This window comes from Tachyglossus aculeatus, chromosome 1 (assembly GCF_015852505.1).
Source record: "Tachyglossus aculeatus isolate mTacAcu1 chromosome 1, mTacAcu1.pri, whole genome shotgun sequence".
Lineage (NCBI taxonomy): Eukaryota > Metazoa > Chordata > Mammalia > Monotremata > Tachyglossidae > Tachyglossus > Tachyglossus aculeatus.
Window position 1 is genome coordinate 69,630,215 of NC_052066.1, and position 16,738 is coordinate 69,646,952.

General features: G+C 48.6%; 1 protein-coding gene across 5 annotated transcripts in view; it reads right to left on the reverse strand.

Annotated features, from left to right (window-relative positions):
- COPS7B (COP9 signalosome subunit 7B) overlaps positions 1-14,348 on the reverse strand; it is a 35,861-nt gene extending 21,513 nt beyond the window's left edge. For 2 of the 5 annotated variants that reach the window (XM_038744886.1, XM_038744865.1), the window contains exons 1-2: positions 14,303-14,348; positions 5,018-5,195 (exon numbers count right to left, since the gene is read on the reverse strand). In XM_038744886.1, coding sequence (XP_038600814.1) covers positions 5,018-5,156 — 139 coding nt within the window. In that variant the 5' untranslated portion in view covers positions 5,157-5,195; positions 14,303-14,348. Of the gene's footprint in view, positions 1-5,017; positions 5,196-5,301; positions 5,393-14,302 lie in introns of those variants that run through there. The other 3 variants (XM_038744875.1, XM_038744856.1, XM_038744847.1) reach the window with 2 other exon arrangements.
- Positions 14,349-16,738: the final 2,390 nt, after the last annotated feature.

The window sequence follows — 16,738 nt, forward strand, 5'->3', positions numbered from 1 at the left end:
CTTCCCAAGCGCTTAGTACAGTGCTCTGCACACAGTAGGCGCTCAATAAATACGATTGATTGATTGATAGTAAGGCTAAATCACCTGTACCATCAACAGAGCTGAAGGCCGAGTCTGGAACCAGCCTGGGAAGCAGCAGAGCCTATTAGACGGACCCTGGGCCTGAGGGTCAGAAGGACCCGGGTTCTAATTCCGGCTCCACTACTTGTCTGCGGCGTGAGCTTGGGCAAGTCGCTCCACTTCTCTGGGCCTCAGTTACCTCATCTGGAAAATGGGGATTGAGAGAGACCGTGAGCCCTACGTGGGACAGGGACTGTGTCCAACCCGATTTGCTTGTATCCACCCCAGCGCTTAGTATGGTGCCTGGCACATAGTAAGCGCTTTAACAGATACCAGAATTATTATAATTATTACTCTCATTGCCGAAAGGGATTCAATGCCAGGGTCGACAAATGGGAACACCAGCTCTGGGTGTGAAGAATCGGAGCAGATGTTAAATTCGTCAGACTCAAACTCACATTGAAATGGAAGTTCGAAAGCACTGCCCCACCACCCAACTGTTCTTCACCGGGCTCTGTCAGCAACTCACGGTGGACGTGGGCCGCCTCGCTGTCACGATGTTGGAAATAATAAGAATAATAATTATGGTCCTTAATAATAATAATAATAATGGCATTTGTAAAGTGCTTCCTATGTGCCAAGCATTGTTCTAAGCACTGGGGGAATCAAGGTGATCAGGTTGTCCCACGTGGGGCTCACAGTCTTCATCCTCATTTTCCAGATGAGGTAACTGAGGCACAGAGAAGTGAAGTGACTTGCCCAAAGTCACACAGCTGACAAGTGACGGAGCCAGGATTAGCACCCATGACCTCTGACTCCCAAGCCCGGGCTCTTTCCACTGAGCCACGCCGCTTCTCGTCCTTGTTAAGCCGCTTACTATGTGCCAAGTACTGTTCTAAGCGCTGGGGTGAATTTAAGGTAGTCAGGTCGGACTCGGTGCCCATCCCACGTAGGGCTCACGCTCTTAACCCCCATTTTCCAGATGAGGAAACTGAGGCCTGGAGAAATGAAGTGACTTGGCCAAGGTCACCCAGCAGACAGGTGGCGGAGCCGGGATTAGAACCCACGACCTTCTCTCTAGCCACTGTGCCACGGAAAGAGTGGGCGAGCTGGGGCAGAGGGACAATTTATCTGCAACTGATGCGTGGAGCTCAAGGGGCGGAGTAGTCTGTCTAGGCAGGCAACACAGCACATCATTTTATTAATAATAACGATGATAACAATGGCAATCAATCAATCAATCGTATTTATTGAGCGCTTACTGTGTGCAGAGCACTGTACTAAGCGCTTGGGAAGTACAAGTTGGCAAAAGCACACGCACTGTGCTAAGCACTGGGGAAGACATGAGATAATCAGGATAACTGAGGAGCAGCGGGGTCTAGTGGAAAGACCATGCGCTTGGGAGTCAGAAGACCTGGGTTCCAAATCCAGCTTTGCCAGTTGACTGCTGTTCATTCATTCATTCATTCATTCAATCGTATTTATTTTATTTTGTTAGTATGTTTGGTTTTGTTCTCTGTCTCCCCCTTTTAGACTGTGAGCCCACTGTTGGGTAGGGACTGCCTCTATATGTTGCCAGCTTGGACTTCCCAAGCGCTTAGTACAGTGCTCTGCACACAGTAAGCGCTCAATAAATACGATTGATGATGATGATGATTTATTGAGTGCTTCCTGTGTACAGAGCACTGTACTAAGCGCTTGGGAAGTACAAGTCGGCAACATATAGAAACGGTCCCTACCCAACAATGGGCTCACAGTCTAGAAGGGGGAGACAGACAACAAAACAAAACATATTAACAAAATAAAATAAATAGAATAGTAAATATGTGCAAGTAATTGTGACCGTGGGCGAGTCACTTGGGTTCTGATCCCGGCTCTGCCGCTTGTCTAACGCGTGACCTTGGGCAAGTCACTTCACGTTACCTCACCTGTAAAATGGGGACTAAGACTGTGAGTCCTATGTGGGAAACGGACTCTGTCCGACCCACTTACCTTGTATCTATCACAGCGCCCAGAGCCTGCCACATAGTAAGCGCTGAATGAAGACCATTAAAAAAAAAAAAGATTCACTTCAAAGTCCCTATCCTACATGGGGCTCACCGCCGAAGTAGGAGAGGGAATCCCCATTTTACAGATGAGGTAACAGAGGCACAGAGAAGTGAAGTGACTTGCTCAAGGTCACACAGCAGGCTCAGAGCTGAGATTCAAACCCAGGTCCTCTGACTCTCTTTCCCCTGTGCTCTTTCCCCTAGGCTATGCTGCTTCTCAGGGGAAATTCTTCTGCCGGGGTTGCTGGATTTTTCTCCTGGTCCTTAACATACCAGCGCTTAGAACAGTGCTGGGCACATAGTAAGCGCTTAACAAATACCATCATTATTATTATTATCACTGGGCTGGTATCAAAACTCCAGATGAAAGGCTCAGAAAAGTCACACAGCTTGATGCTAAGAACCCCAACCATCTTTTGGGGCACAAGCTGTCATGACTCTATTAATGTCTAGCATTTTTAGTATTACGGTCATTATTATTATTATTAGGGGAAGCAGCGTGGCTCAGTGGAAAGAGCCCGGGCTTTGGAGTCAGAGGTCATGGGTTCAAATCCCGGCTCCACCACCTGTCAGCTGTGTGGCTTTGGGCATGTCACTTAACTTCTCTGGGCCTCAGTTACCTCATCTGGAAAATGGGGATGAAGACTGTGAGCCCCCCGTGGGACAACTTGATTACCTTGTATCTACTCCTGCTCTTAGAACAGTGCTTTGCAGATAGGAAGCGCTTAATAAATGCCATCATCATTATTATTATTATTATCTGCAATAATACCGACAATAATAATAGTAACAACAACAATAATTGTGGTATTTGTTAAGCATCATCAATCGTATTTATTGAGCGCTTACTGTGTGCGAGCACTGTACTAAGCGCTTACTATGTGCCAGGCACTGTACTAAGCACTGGGGTGGATACAAGCAAATCGGGTTGGACGCAGTCCCTGTCCCGCATGGGACTCTCGGCAGCACGGCGGAGTGGATACAGTATGGGCCTAAGAGTCGGAAGGTCATGGGTTCTAATCCAGCCACTGCCACTTGTCTTCCGTGTGACCCTGGACGAGTCCCTTCACTTCTCTGTGCCTCAGTTACCTCAGCTGTAAAATGGGGATCGAGACTGCGAGCCCCGTGTGGGACACGGACTGTGTCCAACCTAATATACATCTATCAACCCTAGCGCTTAGTACCGTGCCTGGCACAAAGTAAGCCCTTAACAAATGCCACAATTATTATCCAGCGCTTAGTACAGTCCCTGGCACATAGTAAGCTCTTAACAAATACCATAATTGTACATATTTATTACTCTAATTATTTATTTATTTTACTTGTACATATCTATTCTATTTATTTTATTTTGTTAGTATATTTGGTTTTGTTCTCTGTCTCCCCCTTTTAGACTGTGAGCCCACTGTGGGGTAGGGACCGTCTCTATAGGTTGCCAACTTGTACTTCCCAAGCGCTTAGTACAGTGCTTTGCACACAGTAAGCGCTCAATAAATACGATTGATTGATTGATTGATTATTTTTATCATTAATCCCTATTTTAAACTATCCACTAGGCCAGGCTGCTAGAATACCGAGTGCTTTAATGAAAATAATCCTCACTGACCACCAAAAGGGGAGTAGGTTAATAATAATAATATTAATAATAATAATGGCATTTATTGAGCGCTTACTCTGTGCAAAGCACTGTTCTAAGCGCTGGGGGGGTTACAAAGTGATCAGGTTGGCCCACGGTGGGGCTCACAGTCTTAACTGTAGGTTAATAATAATATAATAATAATGATGGCATTTGTTAAGCGCTTACTATGTGCAAAGCACTATTCTAAGCGCTGGGGGAAGGATACAAGGTGATCAGGTTGTCCTACGTGGGGCTCACAGTCTTCATCCCCATTTTACAGATGCGGTAACTGAGGCCCAGAGAAGTGAGTGACTTGCCCAAAGTCACACAGCAGACAAGTGACGGAGCCGGGATTAGAACCCATGACCTCTGACTCCCAAGCGCGGGCTCTTTCCACTGAGCCACGCTGCTTCTATAACCCTCACTCAATCGTATTTATCAAGCACTTACTGTGTGCGGAGCCCTGTACTAAGCGCTTGGAAAGTACAATTCAGTGATAAAGAGAGACAACTCCTGCCCGTGCCGGATTTACAGCCTGTTTTCTGCGAGCAGGATACTGGGCTGGATGCTTGGAGAGAAGGGAGGGGTGAGGTCATGGGTTCAAATCCCGGCTCTGCCAATTGTCAGCTGTGTGACTTTGGGCAAGTCATTTAACTTCTCCGGGCCTTAGTTCCCTCATCTGTCAAATGGGGATGAAGACTGTGAGCCCCCAACCCCGGGGACAACCTGATCACCTTGTAACCTCCCCAGCGCTTAGAACAGTGCTTTGCACATAGTAAGCGCTTAATAAATGCCATTATTATTATTATGTGGAGGTTGAAGGTGGGGGGGGAGGGGGAAACGTCAGGTGTGGAGCAGGGATGGGCGGGAAGGAGCCAGGAATAGATCCTTAATTTCTTCACCCCCAGCCTCTTCGCCTCCCCCAGCTTAACGAAGGTTCTTCGTTAAAGAAGCAGCGTGGCTCGGTGGAAAGAGCCCGGGCTTTGGAGTCAGAGGTCATGGGTTCAAATCCCAGCTCCACCACTTGTCAGCTGGGTGACTTTGGGCAAGCCACTTAACCTCTCTATGCCTCAGTGACCTCATCTGTAATATGGGGATGAAGACTGTGAGCCCCCCGTGGGACAACCTGATCACCTTGGAACCTCCCCAGCGCTTAGAACAGTGCTTTGCACATAGTAAGCGCTTAGTAAATGCCATCCAAAAAAAAAAAAAGCTCTTCCCGCTCCGCGATCCTACAATTCCTTAGAGATTCGGCAAGGGGGCAAAGGAAGGGACTGGGTCGTGAGCTTACCTCCTGCACGTTGGACAACGCCAGCAGCTCGCCGAACACGTAGACTCCAGGAGCCTCTAAGACTTGGCTGATGAGAGTTGTCAGTGCCGAACCACTGGTGCCTTTGGCTAATAAAAGAAACTGCTCCAGGAGGTTGCATGAGGGTTTCTGTTCTCCTGCCATCCTACAGCCTTGCGATCTGTCAAAAAAAAAAAGGAGCGCGTTTGTCGATCAATCCCTCTTCTCCTTCGTACAAATAACTAGGGTACTTTGGAGTCACTGCTGGATCCTGTTCGCGTGCCTACCTTAATAATAATACTTGTGACGTTTGTTCGGAGCTTACGACGGGCCAGGAACTGTTCTCAGCGCTGGGGTGGACGCGAGATAATCAGGTTGGACGCAGTCTCTGTCCCACACGGGGCTCACGGTCTTTAATCCCCATTTTACGGAGGCACAGAGAAATGAAGTGACTTGCCCAAGGTCACGCGGCTGACAAGTGGCCGAGCTGGGATTAGAACCCAGATCCTCTGACTCCCAAGCCTGGGCTCCTTCCACTAGGCCCCGCTGCTTCCCGCTGGCTTTTGACTTTACTTTTGTACAGCCTCTACACAACGATCCATGGTGTTTAGCACCGCGCTAAGTGCTTGGGAGAGTACAATATGACCGCGTTGGTAGACACTTTCCCTGCCCATTATGAGCTTACAGTCTAGAGGGGGAAGCAGACGTTAAAATTCATTATGGAGATGTACATAAATGCTGTGGGGCTGCAAGTGTGCGCTAGAAAAAATACGTTCCCCTCTGTCCTATGGATTTGGACTCCTTCAGTTCAGTGAATCTGTGGCTCTGCACATAAAACACTTTTAGTACAAAGTGTCTCTGGCCTGGAATGTCCTCCCTCTTCATATCTGACAGAAAATTACTCTCCCCACCTTCAAAGCCTCATTGAAGGCATATCTCCTCCAAGAGGCCTTCCCTGACTAAAACCCTTCTTTCCTCTTCTTCCACTCTTCTCTGCCTTGCCTTGACCTCCTCCCTTAATTCAACGTCCCCTCCCAGCCCTGTAATACCTAAGTACATATGTGTAATTTTATTTATTTGTATTAATGTCTGTTTCCCCCTCTAGACTGTAAGCTCATTTTGGGCAGGAAATGTGTTTATTGTTATATTTACTCTCCCAAGCGCTTAATACAGTGCTCTGCACACGGTAAGTGCTTAATAAATATGACTGACTGAGTGAATGAATAATGTCTGTCTCCCCTGTCTACACAGTAAGCATACTGTGGGCAGGGAATGTGTCTGCTATACTGTATTCTCCCAAGAGCTTAGTACAGTGCTCAGCGCATAGGAAATGCTCAATAATACAACTGATTGACCGACTGACTTTTTTCTAGAGAAAGCTGGGTCTTCCGGGTCTGGAACAGCAATTATGGATGTAGCCCTCATCCTTGAAGGGCCTCTTCCCTTCAAGGCCCTACTGAGAGCTCACCTCCTCCAGGAGGCCTTCCCAGACTGAGCCCCTTCCTTCCTCTCCCCCTCGTCCCCCTCTCCATCCCCCCCATCTTACCTCCTTCCCTTCCCCACAGCACCTGTATATATGTATAGATGTTTGTACATATTTATTACTTTATTTATTTATTTTACTTGTACATATCTATTCTATTTATTTTATTTTGTTAGTATGTTTGGTTTTGTGCTCTGTCTCCCCCTTTTAGACTGTGAGCCCACTGTTGGGTAGGGACTGTCTCTATATGTTGCCAATTTGTACTTCCCAAGCACTTAGTCCAGTGCTCTGCACACAGTAAGCGCTCAATAAATACGATTGATGATGATGATCTAAAAACCCCTCTCAAATCCCTAGTTCGAGAAATGGAAAATGTCTGCCAACCGCACTGGTCCAGTTATTACCGCTTAAAAGTCCAAACATGAACAACCTGCTAGCCCTTTCTGAAAGTGGCCATCAAATGGCATTCACAATATTCTTTCTGAAATCTCCTCAGGGCAAAGGGAAGTTACAACACCCGTATTTGAGCAACCACCAACTGGTTCTTTGGTCACTTTAGGATCCGGACGAAATCGTTCCTCCCTGTTTCTAACACTCTCCCCGAGATCACGTCGTCTAAGACTGCAGCTTGGGTTTCTCCCGCCTCTCTTCGCCACGCACCGAACCACGCTCCTCACCACCTCCTCACACACTTTCAGGGATACCGGGAGTTACATCAATCAATCAATCAATCAATCAATCGTATTTATTGAGCTCTTACTATGTGCAGAGCACTGTACTAAGCGCTTGGGAAGTACAAATTGGCATCACACAGAGACAGTCCCTACCCAACAGTGGGCTCACAGTCTAAAAGGGGGAGACAGAGAACAGAACCAAACATACCAACAAAATAAAATAAAATAAGTAGGATAGAATAAGTAGGATAAAATAAGTAGGATACATGGCGGCAACGTTGGGTGACATACAAAGAACACAACCTCCCAGCATCGTAGCCCAACCCACACCCTCCACGTCCCCTTCCCCCTCTGTCCCACCCACCCGTTCTGGATTTCTTGCCCCATCTTCCCCACATCCAAACTTCCCTCCCTCCTTCTTCTCTTTTTTTATGGTGTTTTGGTAAGTGCTTATTACGTGTCCAGCACTGTTCGAAAGCACTTGAATAAAACACGAGGTAGGTTGGACGCAGTCCCTGTCCCACCTGGGGCTCACAGTCAGGAGGGAGGACTGAGAGCTTCCTCCAAGCTACTGAGAGCTCACCTCCTCCAAGAGGCCTTCCCAGACTGAGCCCCCCTTTTCCTCTCCTCCTCCCCATCATCATCATCATCAATCGTATTTATTGAGCACTTACTATGTGCAGAGCACTGTACTAAGCACTTGGGAAGTACAAATTGGCAACATATAGAGACAGTCCCTACCCAACAGTGGGCTCACAGTCTAAAAGGGGGAGACAGAGAACAAAACCAAACATACTAACAAAATAAAATAAATAGAATAGATATGTACAAATAAATTAAATAAATAGAGTAAAAAATATGTACAAACATATATACATATATACAGGTGCTGTGGGGAAGGGAGGGAGATAAGATGGGGGGATGGAGAGGGAGACGAGGGGGAGAGGATGGAAGGGGCTCAGTCTGGGAAGGCCTCCTGGAGGAGGTGAGCTCTCAGCAGGGCCTTGACCTCCTTCCCCTCCCCACAGCACCTGTATATATGTTTGTACAGATTTATTACTCTATTAATTTTACTGGTACCTATTTACTATTCTATTTTGTTAATGATGTGCATCTAGCTTTACTTCTATTTATTCTGATGACCTGACACCTGTTCACATGTTTTGCTTTGTTGTCTGTCTCCCCCTTGTAGACTGTGAGCCCGTTGTTGGGTAGGGACCGTCTCTATAGGTTGCCGACTTGTACTTCCCAAGCGCTTAGTACAGTGCTCTGCACACAGTAAGCGCTCAATAAATACTATTGAACGAATGAATGAGGACGGGCTTTGAATCCCCATTTTACCAAGGAGGAAACTGAGGCACAGAGAAGTGACTTGCCCAAGGTCACACCGCAGGCAACGGGCAGAGCCCAGATTAGAAGCCACGTCCCCCGATTCCCAGGCCGGTGTTGTCTCCGTAGCCTCCCTGTCCCGCTGCTAAACTCTCCACCTGCCCGCTCCGATAGATTTTTCCATTCTTTTAATGTGGACTTTTTTAACAACCGCTACTGTCACCATCCCCTCTCAGGGTCGCACCTGGAGAGTGTCTAGTACTCTAGTGACTAGTGACTCTAGTCACCTCATCTGTAAAATGGGGATTAAGACTGTGAGCCCCCCGTGGGACAACCGGATCACTTTGTAACCTCTCCAGCGCTTAGAACAGTGCTTTGCACATAGTAAGCGCTTAATAAATGCCATTATTATTATTATTATTACCAGTCTTGACTATGGGAGGGAGAGTCAGGCAGAGGCCTACATGTTCCATTCCGAGCTTGGTCAGCGGCTGGCGAGTGGCAGGCAATCTGTCACGAGTCAAAACTCCCCCGTGCAGGGCAGCGGTGGCACGGGACAGAGTCAAGGGGCAGAGACTCGAGTTTACCGTGCAAAAGGAGGCAATGGCCAACCGCTTCCGTATTTTTACCGAGAAAACTCTATGGATCCACTACCGGAACGACTGCAGATGGAGAGGGGGCGTTCTGGGAGAGATGCGTCCGTGGCGTCGCTATGGGTCGGAGACGACTCGACGGCGTAAGACAAGACAAGGCTGTCACCATCTCTGCCAACCCTTCCGCGGCTTTGTCTTGGAAAGCTGGGGAGGTGGTGGTGGGTGGGAGAGGGGGAGGGCTGGAACCGAGGTGGAATTAGGGAAGAGCCGGAGCGGCAACCCCCCTTCCCAGACCTCCTCTCCCTCTGCCACTACCTGGGGACCCCCCACCTGCTCCCCCCAGTCCAGCCTCACCCCCGTTTTGGGTCCGCAGTCCCAAAAGATGGGAAGGGACTCGTGGCATTGTTGGCGAGAGCGGCACTTGCTAAAATTGCTTCGACGACGAAAAGAAAAGCCAAGAAGGGGAGAGGGGAAGTGTTGAGGTGAGCTTGGGGTGAGGGAAGACAGACAGGAAAGCCACAGGCTAGGAAGTGGGGGGGATTATCTTCTATCTACCTCAGGGCTCGGCACAGCGTCGGGCATGGATGAAGGCCTGCGTAAATTCCACGGTAACAATTCTTCTAGTGGGGAGGAAGTAGGGGTGGAAAAGAGGCAGGATTATTTGACCAGAGCATCTGCAAACGCGAAAACCTGAGTGGTAGCGATGGTCTGCCCAGCTGATATTGAGCTGTATTGGGAAAAAGACAATTTCTGCTCAACTTTCTGAGAAAGAGAGAGATCAAGACAACCACTTCTGCTCTCCACCCCCAGGGAAAATCTCCTGGAGACCAAGGATTGGTTCTCTAAAAGTCATGATTATAAGGCCATATCTAAGTTCAAAAAAAAAAGGACTTCAAGATAGTTCAAGACTTCAAGATGGTTTCTACGGGTGCCTTCCGGAGAGCCCTCGACTTCTCAAAACCATAATAATGATGATGATAATTATTACGATATTTGTTGAGAGCTTTCCACCAGCTCTGTTTCCCCTGGAAAATCCCACTGTGGGTCCTCAGACCTGATCGGTATCTCTCTGGAAAAGGAGGACAACCCACTAGACGAGTAGACCGCATTTCTGCACTATTTTCTACTTACTCCGTTCCCGTGGCCGAGAAGACCTGTCGGCAGACGGGTGCCGGGGAAGGTGTTCTTAAACACACCTTAAATACTAAACCTCACGATCTGTGCCTCTTCCATCCTTTTTACAATTATTCTAGCTCCTGCTCCCTCTGTGTCAAGAAATCGTCTTTGCGATCCTTCTTGATTCTATTTATCTACTTTGATGCTACTGATGTCCACTTGTTTTGTTTTGTTGTCTCTCTCCCCCTTCTAGACCGTGAACCCGTTGTTGGGCAGGGATTGTCTCTATCTGTTGCCGAATTGTAATTTCCACACGCTTAGTACAGTGCCCTGCACACAGTAAGCGCTCAATACAATTGCCTGACTGAATAAATGAAAGATACAGTTCTCTAGCCTGTAAATTCATTATGGGCAGAGAGTGTGTCTGCTTATTCTCTTGTATTATACTCTCCCAAGCGCTCAGAACAGTGCTCTGTGCAGAATAAGCACTTAATTGATCGTTGACTGATCGGATAAAAGAAACAGATAGAGGCTTCGGTAAAGCTCAGCCCCAATTCTTACTGAATTACCAGTAACATCGAGCCATCACTCAAAGCGTGGAGGAATTTCTGTTTAAAAGATGGTAAAAAAGGAACCCAGAGTCAAATCAAAGGCAAATGTTCGATTTTCCAAGGAAATTCACCATACCCTCTGACTCTAAACAGACCCACAATGTGACAAAGACAGACAAGGTCCTACAGATATTGTCTGTGGGATGGTTTCCTACTCTGTAGTGGAGTGGATGTATAGATGGACGGATGGATGGATGGATGGGGGGTGGATAAAGAGAGTGATTTGGGGGGGAGGAGGTGGTAGGAAGAGGAGAGAGATGGCAGCAGAGTGGAGAGAAGGAAATACTAATAATAATGGTATTTGTTAAGCGCTGACTACGTGTCAGGCACCGTTTTAAGCACTGGGGTAAATACAGGCCAATCACGTCGGACATAGAGAACATTCTTTGTATGAGTGTGGATGGGAGTGTAAAAGAAAGATAAAGAAGTTTCCCCGGATTATGGATCAATCAGTTGCATTTACGGAGCACTTACTGTGTGCACAGCTCTGTACCAAGCGCTTGGGAGAGTACCATAGCAGTGTTTTGCACACAGTAAGCATTCAATAGATACGACTGAATGATTGAATATCAGTGTGGCCTGGTGGACAGAGCTCGGGCCTGGGACTCGGAAGGACCTGGGTTCTAATGTGGCGAGGGAGACGACGGGAGAGTCCATACTGGGGCGTGGTGTAGAGAAGCAGCACGGTGTAGTGGAAAGAGCACAGGCCTGGGGGGTCAGAAGGTCATGGGTTCTAATCCCAGCTCCGCCACCTGTCTGCTGCGGAACCTCGGAAAAGTCCCTTCGCTTCTCTGTGCCTCGGTTACCTTCTAGACTGTGAGCTCGTTTCGGGCAGCGAATGTGTTTGATGTTCTACTGTACTCTCTCAAGCACTTGGTACAGTGCTTTGCACACAGTACGCGCTCAATAAATACAATTATTATTATTATTAATAATAATAACAACAATAATAATATGGGGGTTGAAACTGTGAGTCCCAAGTGGGACAAGGACTGTGTCCAACCCAATTTGCTTGTATCTACCCCATTGCTTAGTACAGTGCTTGGCACACACGCACTTAACAAATACCACAATTATTATTATTGGGGGGGGCGGTGCACAAGTGAGGAGGATGGAGGGTGGGGAGTAATCCCTGTGAGGGAAAAGGGGGAAGCTGGGAAATCGGAAGAGCTCTGCGGCTGCTGGAGGGGTGGGGGAGTGTTGAGGGGGTCGAAGGAAAGAAAGAGGGAAAGGAGATTTCTGGTCGTTGAAGAGGAGATGGGGCAGGGGAGGGAGGAAACAGGGAAGTGTGTAGGTGAGGGAAGAAGAGAGGAGTCGGAGAGATGGGAATAATAACCATAATTAATAACGATGGTATTTGCTAAGCACTTACTATGTGCCAAGCGCTGTTCCAAGCACTGGGCTAGATACACGATAATCAGGTTGTCCCACGTGGGCTCACAGTTTTCATCCCCATTTGACAGACGAGGGAACTGAGGCACAGAGAAGTGAAGTGGCTTGCCCAAGGTCACAGAGCAGACAAGTGGCAGAGCCGGGATTAGAACCCACATCCCCTGACTCCCAAGCCCATGGTCTTGGCACTTGAGCACCGGGAAGGAGTGGAAGAGTTCCTCTCCAGAGAAGCGAGAGGGAGACCTGTGCCATGAGGGGGTTGGGGGAAGGGGGAGGAGGAGGAAGATGATGAGATGGTGGAGAAGGAGGAGGATGAAGTCTGTTGCCTGTCTCGCCGCTGTACCCTGGCCCACGTCCTACCTCTGGCCTGGAACGCCTTCCCTCCTCAAATCCACCAATATCACAATTCCCACTTTCAAAGCCCCAGTGAAGGCTCACCTCCTCCAAGAGGCCTTCCCACACTAAGCCCCATTTCTCCTCGGCTCCCCTCCCTTCCAACTCACCATGAATCACTCCCTTTGTTCTTCCCCGCTCTTCCTGCCTCACTGCACTTATGTATACTTGTATATACCTATAATTCTATTCATCTATATTGATGCCTGTTTATTTGTATTGATGTCTGTCTCCCCCCACCCCCCCACCCCCAGACCATGACCTCGTTGTGGGCATGGATTGGCTGTCTTTACTGCTGTATTGTACTTTCCAAGTGCTTAGTACAGTGCTCTGCACACAGTAAGCGCTCAGTAAATACGATTGAATGAATGAGTAAAGGGGGTGGAGGAGGAGCAGAGGAAGGAGGAAGAGGTAGAGAAGAAGAGGAGGAGGAGGTGGGGAAGAGGATGAAAAAGAGGAGGAGGTAGAGAAGCAGGTGGAGAAAAGGAAGAGGAGGAGGTGGGTGAGGAGGAGGGAGAGGAAGAGGAGGAAGAAGAGGAGGAGGTATAGGAGGAGGTGGTGGAGAAGAGGAGGAGGTAGGTGAGGAGGAGGGAGAGGAAGAGGAGGAGGTAGAGAAGAGGAGGAAGAGGTGGAGGAGGAGGTGAAGAAGAGGAGGGAGAGGAAAAGAAGGGAGAGGAGGTGGAGAAGAGGGAAAGAAAGGAGAGGAGGAGAAGAGGAGGAAGAAGAGGAGGAGGGAGAGGAAGGAGAGAAGGAAGTGGAGAAGGTGGAGAAGAGGAGGGAAAGGAAGAAGAGGAGGAGGTGAAGAGGAAGAGAAGGAGGGAGAGGAAGGAGTGGAGGGAGAGGAAGATGGAGGGAAGAGGAGGAGGTAGAGAAGGAGGAGGATGTGGAGAAGAGGAGGAAGGAAAGGAAGAGAAGGAGAAGAGGAGGAGGTGGAGAAAAAGAAGAGGAGGTGGAGAAGAGGAGGGGAGGAAGTGGAGAAGAGGACGAAAAAGAGGAGGTGGTAGAGGAGCAGGTGGAGAAGAGGAAGAGGAGGAGGTAGGTGAGGAGGGAGGGGAAGAGGAGGAAGAAGAGGAGGAGGAGGTGGAGAAGAGGAGGGAGAGGAAGAAAAGGGAGAGGAGGTGGAGAGGAGATGAAGAAAGAAGAGTAGGAGGGAGAGGAGGAGGAGGAGAAGAGGAGGAAGAAGAGGAGGAGGGAGAGGAAGGAAAGAAGGGAGAGGAGGAGGTGGAGAAGAGGAGGGAAAGATAGAAGAGGAGGTAGATAAGAGGAGGAGAGGAGGGAGAGGAGGAGGGAGAGGAAGATGGAGAGAAGAGGAGGATGTGGAGAAGAGGAGGGAAAGATAGAAGAGGAGGTAGATAAGAGGAGGGAGAGGAAGATGGAGAGAAGAGGAGGATGTGGAGAAGAGGAGGATGTGGAGAAGAGGAGGAGAGGAAGAGGAGGAGGTAGAGAAGGTGGAAAGGAGGGAGAGGAGGAGGTGTCCCCGGGAAGGCCGGGGCCCCCGAGGTGGGAGCCATGAGGGAGGGTCTGTGTGTGTGTGTGCGTGTGTGGGCACAGGGGCCGGCTGGGGGAGGGGAGGGGAGGGCAGGGCTGGTGGGGGGTGGGGGGGGCGGGCCCTGTCCCGTCCCGTTCCGCCCTGCCTCCGTCCTGCCCTTCTGCCCATCGTCCGCGGCCCCCCGGTCCCCCGGTCCCCCGGCGGGTACCTGGTCCGGGCCTGGCGTGGCCTGGCGTGGCGTGGCGTGGCGTGGCGTGCGGGGGCGGCTGGGCCCGGCCCGGCCCGCTCCGCTCCGCTCCGCTCCGGCCCCGGCTGGGCGTCAGGCCGACATGCTGGGACCGGGACCGGGACCCCCCAGCCCCCACCCCGCACCCCGCCCCGCCCCTCCTCCGACCCTCCCCCCTGTCCGTCCCTCCCTCCCTCCCTCCCTCCGCCCGTCCTCCGGAAACCCTGCCCGCAAACACCCGTTCCCACCGGCCCGGGGGGCCGCCGCCAACGCCGCCCCAACCACCCACACACCTCGACCACCCACCCACCCACCCACCGACCCTCACTCCCTCCCTCCCTCCCTCCCTCCCATCCAGCCAGCCAGCAGTTAATAATAACAATCATAATGACGGCGTTTGCTAAGCGCTTTCTAACTGCCAAGCCCTGTCCTACTGTGTGCAGGGCACTGTCATAAGCCCAGGGGTGGATCATCATCATCATCATCATCATCATAATGTTGGTGTTTAGTAAGAATAATAATAGTATTTGTTAAGCGCTTACTATAATCATAATGATGGCGTTTGCTAAGCGCTTACTATGTGCCAAGCCCTGTCGTGCTGTGTGCAGGGCACTGTGCTAAGCCCTGGGGTGGATCATCATCATCATCGGCATCATCATGTTGGTATTTAGTAATAAGAATGATAGCATTTGTTAAGCGCTTACTATGATCATAATGATGGCGTTTGCTAAGCGCTTACTATGTGCCAAGCCCTGTCCTACTGCGTGCAGGGCACTGTGCTAAGTCCTGGGGTAGATAATCATCATCATTATCATCATATTGGTATTTATTAATAATAATATTAATAGCATTTGTTAAGCGCTTACTATAATCATAATTGGCGTTTCCTAAGCGCTTACTATGTGCCAAGCCCTGTCCTACTGCGTGCAGGGCACTGTGCTAAGCCCTGGGGTGGATCGTCATCATCATCACCATCATCATGTTGGTATTTATTAATAATAATAATAATAATAATAGCATTTGTTAAGCGCTTACTATGTGCCAAGCCCTGTTGTACTGTGTGCAGGGCACTGTGCTAAGCCCTGGGATGGATCACCATCATCATGTTGATATTTAGTAATAATAATAATAGCATTTGTTAAGCACTTACTGTAATCATAATGATGGCATTAGCTAAGCGCTTACTATGCGCCAAGCCTTGTTCTACTGTGTGCAGGGCACTGAGGTAAGCCCTGGGGTGGATAATCATCATCATCATCATGTTGGTATTTAGTAATAATAATAATGGCATTTGTTAAGCGCTTACTATAATCATAATGATGGAGTTTGCTAAGTGCTTACTATGTGCCAAGCCCTGTTCTACTGTGTGCAGGGCACTGTACTAAGCACTGGGGTGGATAATCATCATCATCATCATCATGTTGGTATTTAATAATAATAATGGCATTTGTTAAGCACTTACTATAATCATAATGATGGTGTTTCTTAAGCGCTTACTATAATCATAATGATGGCGTTTCCTAAGCACTTACTATAATCATAATGATGGCGTTTCCTAAGCGCTTACTATGTGACAAGCCCTGTTCCACTGTGTGCAGGGCACTGTACTAAGCACTGGGGTGGATAATGATAATAATAATAATAATCATAATAGCATTTATTAAGTGCTTACTATGTGCAAAGCACTGTTCTAAGCGCTGGGGAGGTTGCAAGGTGATCAGGTTGTCCCCCGGGGGGCTCACAGTCTTCATCCCCATTTGACAGATGAGGGAACTAAGGCCCAGAGAAGTTAAATGACTTGCCCAAAGTCACACAGCTGACAATTGGCAGAGCCGGCATTTGAACCCATGATCTCTGACTCTTTCCACTGAGCCACGCTATAATAATAGTAATAATGATGTTGGTATTTAATAATAATAGTATTTGTTAAGCACTTACTATAATAACAATGATGGCATTTGTTAAGCAGTTACTACGTGCCAAGCACTCTTCTACTGTGTGCAGGGCACTGTACTAAGCACTGGGGTGGATAGTAATGATAATAATGTTGGTATTTCATTCATTCATTCAATCGTATTTATTGAGCGCTTACTGTGTGCAGAGTACTGTACTAAGCGCTTGGAAAGTACAAGTTGGCAACATATAGAGGCGGTCCCTACCCAACAGCGGGCTCACAGTCTAGAAGGGGGAGATATTATTATTTAATAATAATAATTGATAATAATATTTGTTAAGCACTTAATATAATAATGATGATGGCATTTGTTCAGCACTTACTATGTGCCAAGCCCTTTTCTAAGCACTTACTATGTGCCAGGCACTGTTCTAAGCACTGGGGTGGATACAAGGTAATCAGGTTGTCCCACATGGGGCTCACAGTTTGAATCCCCATTTTACAGAGAAGTAACTGAGGCAGAG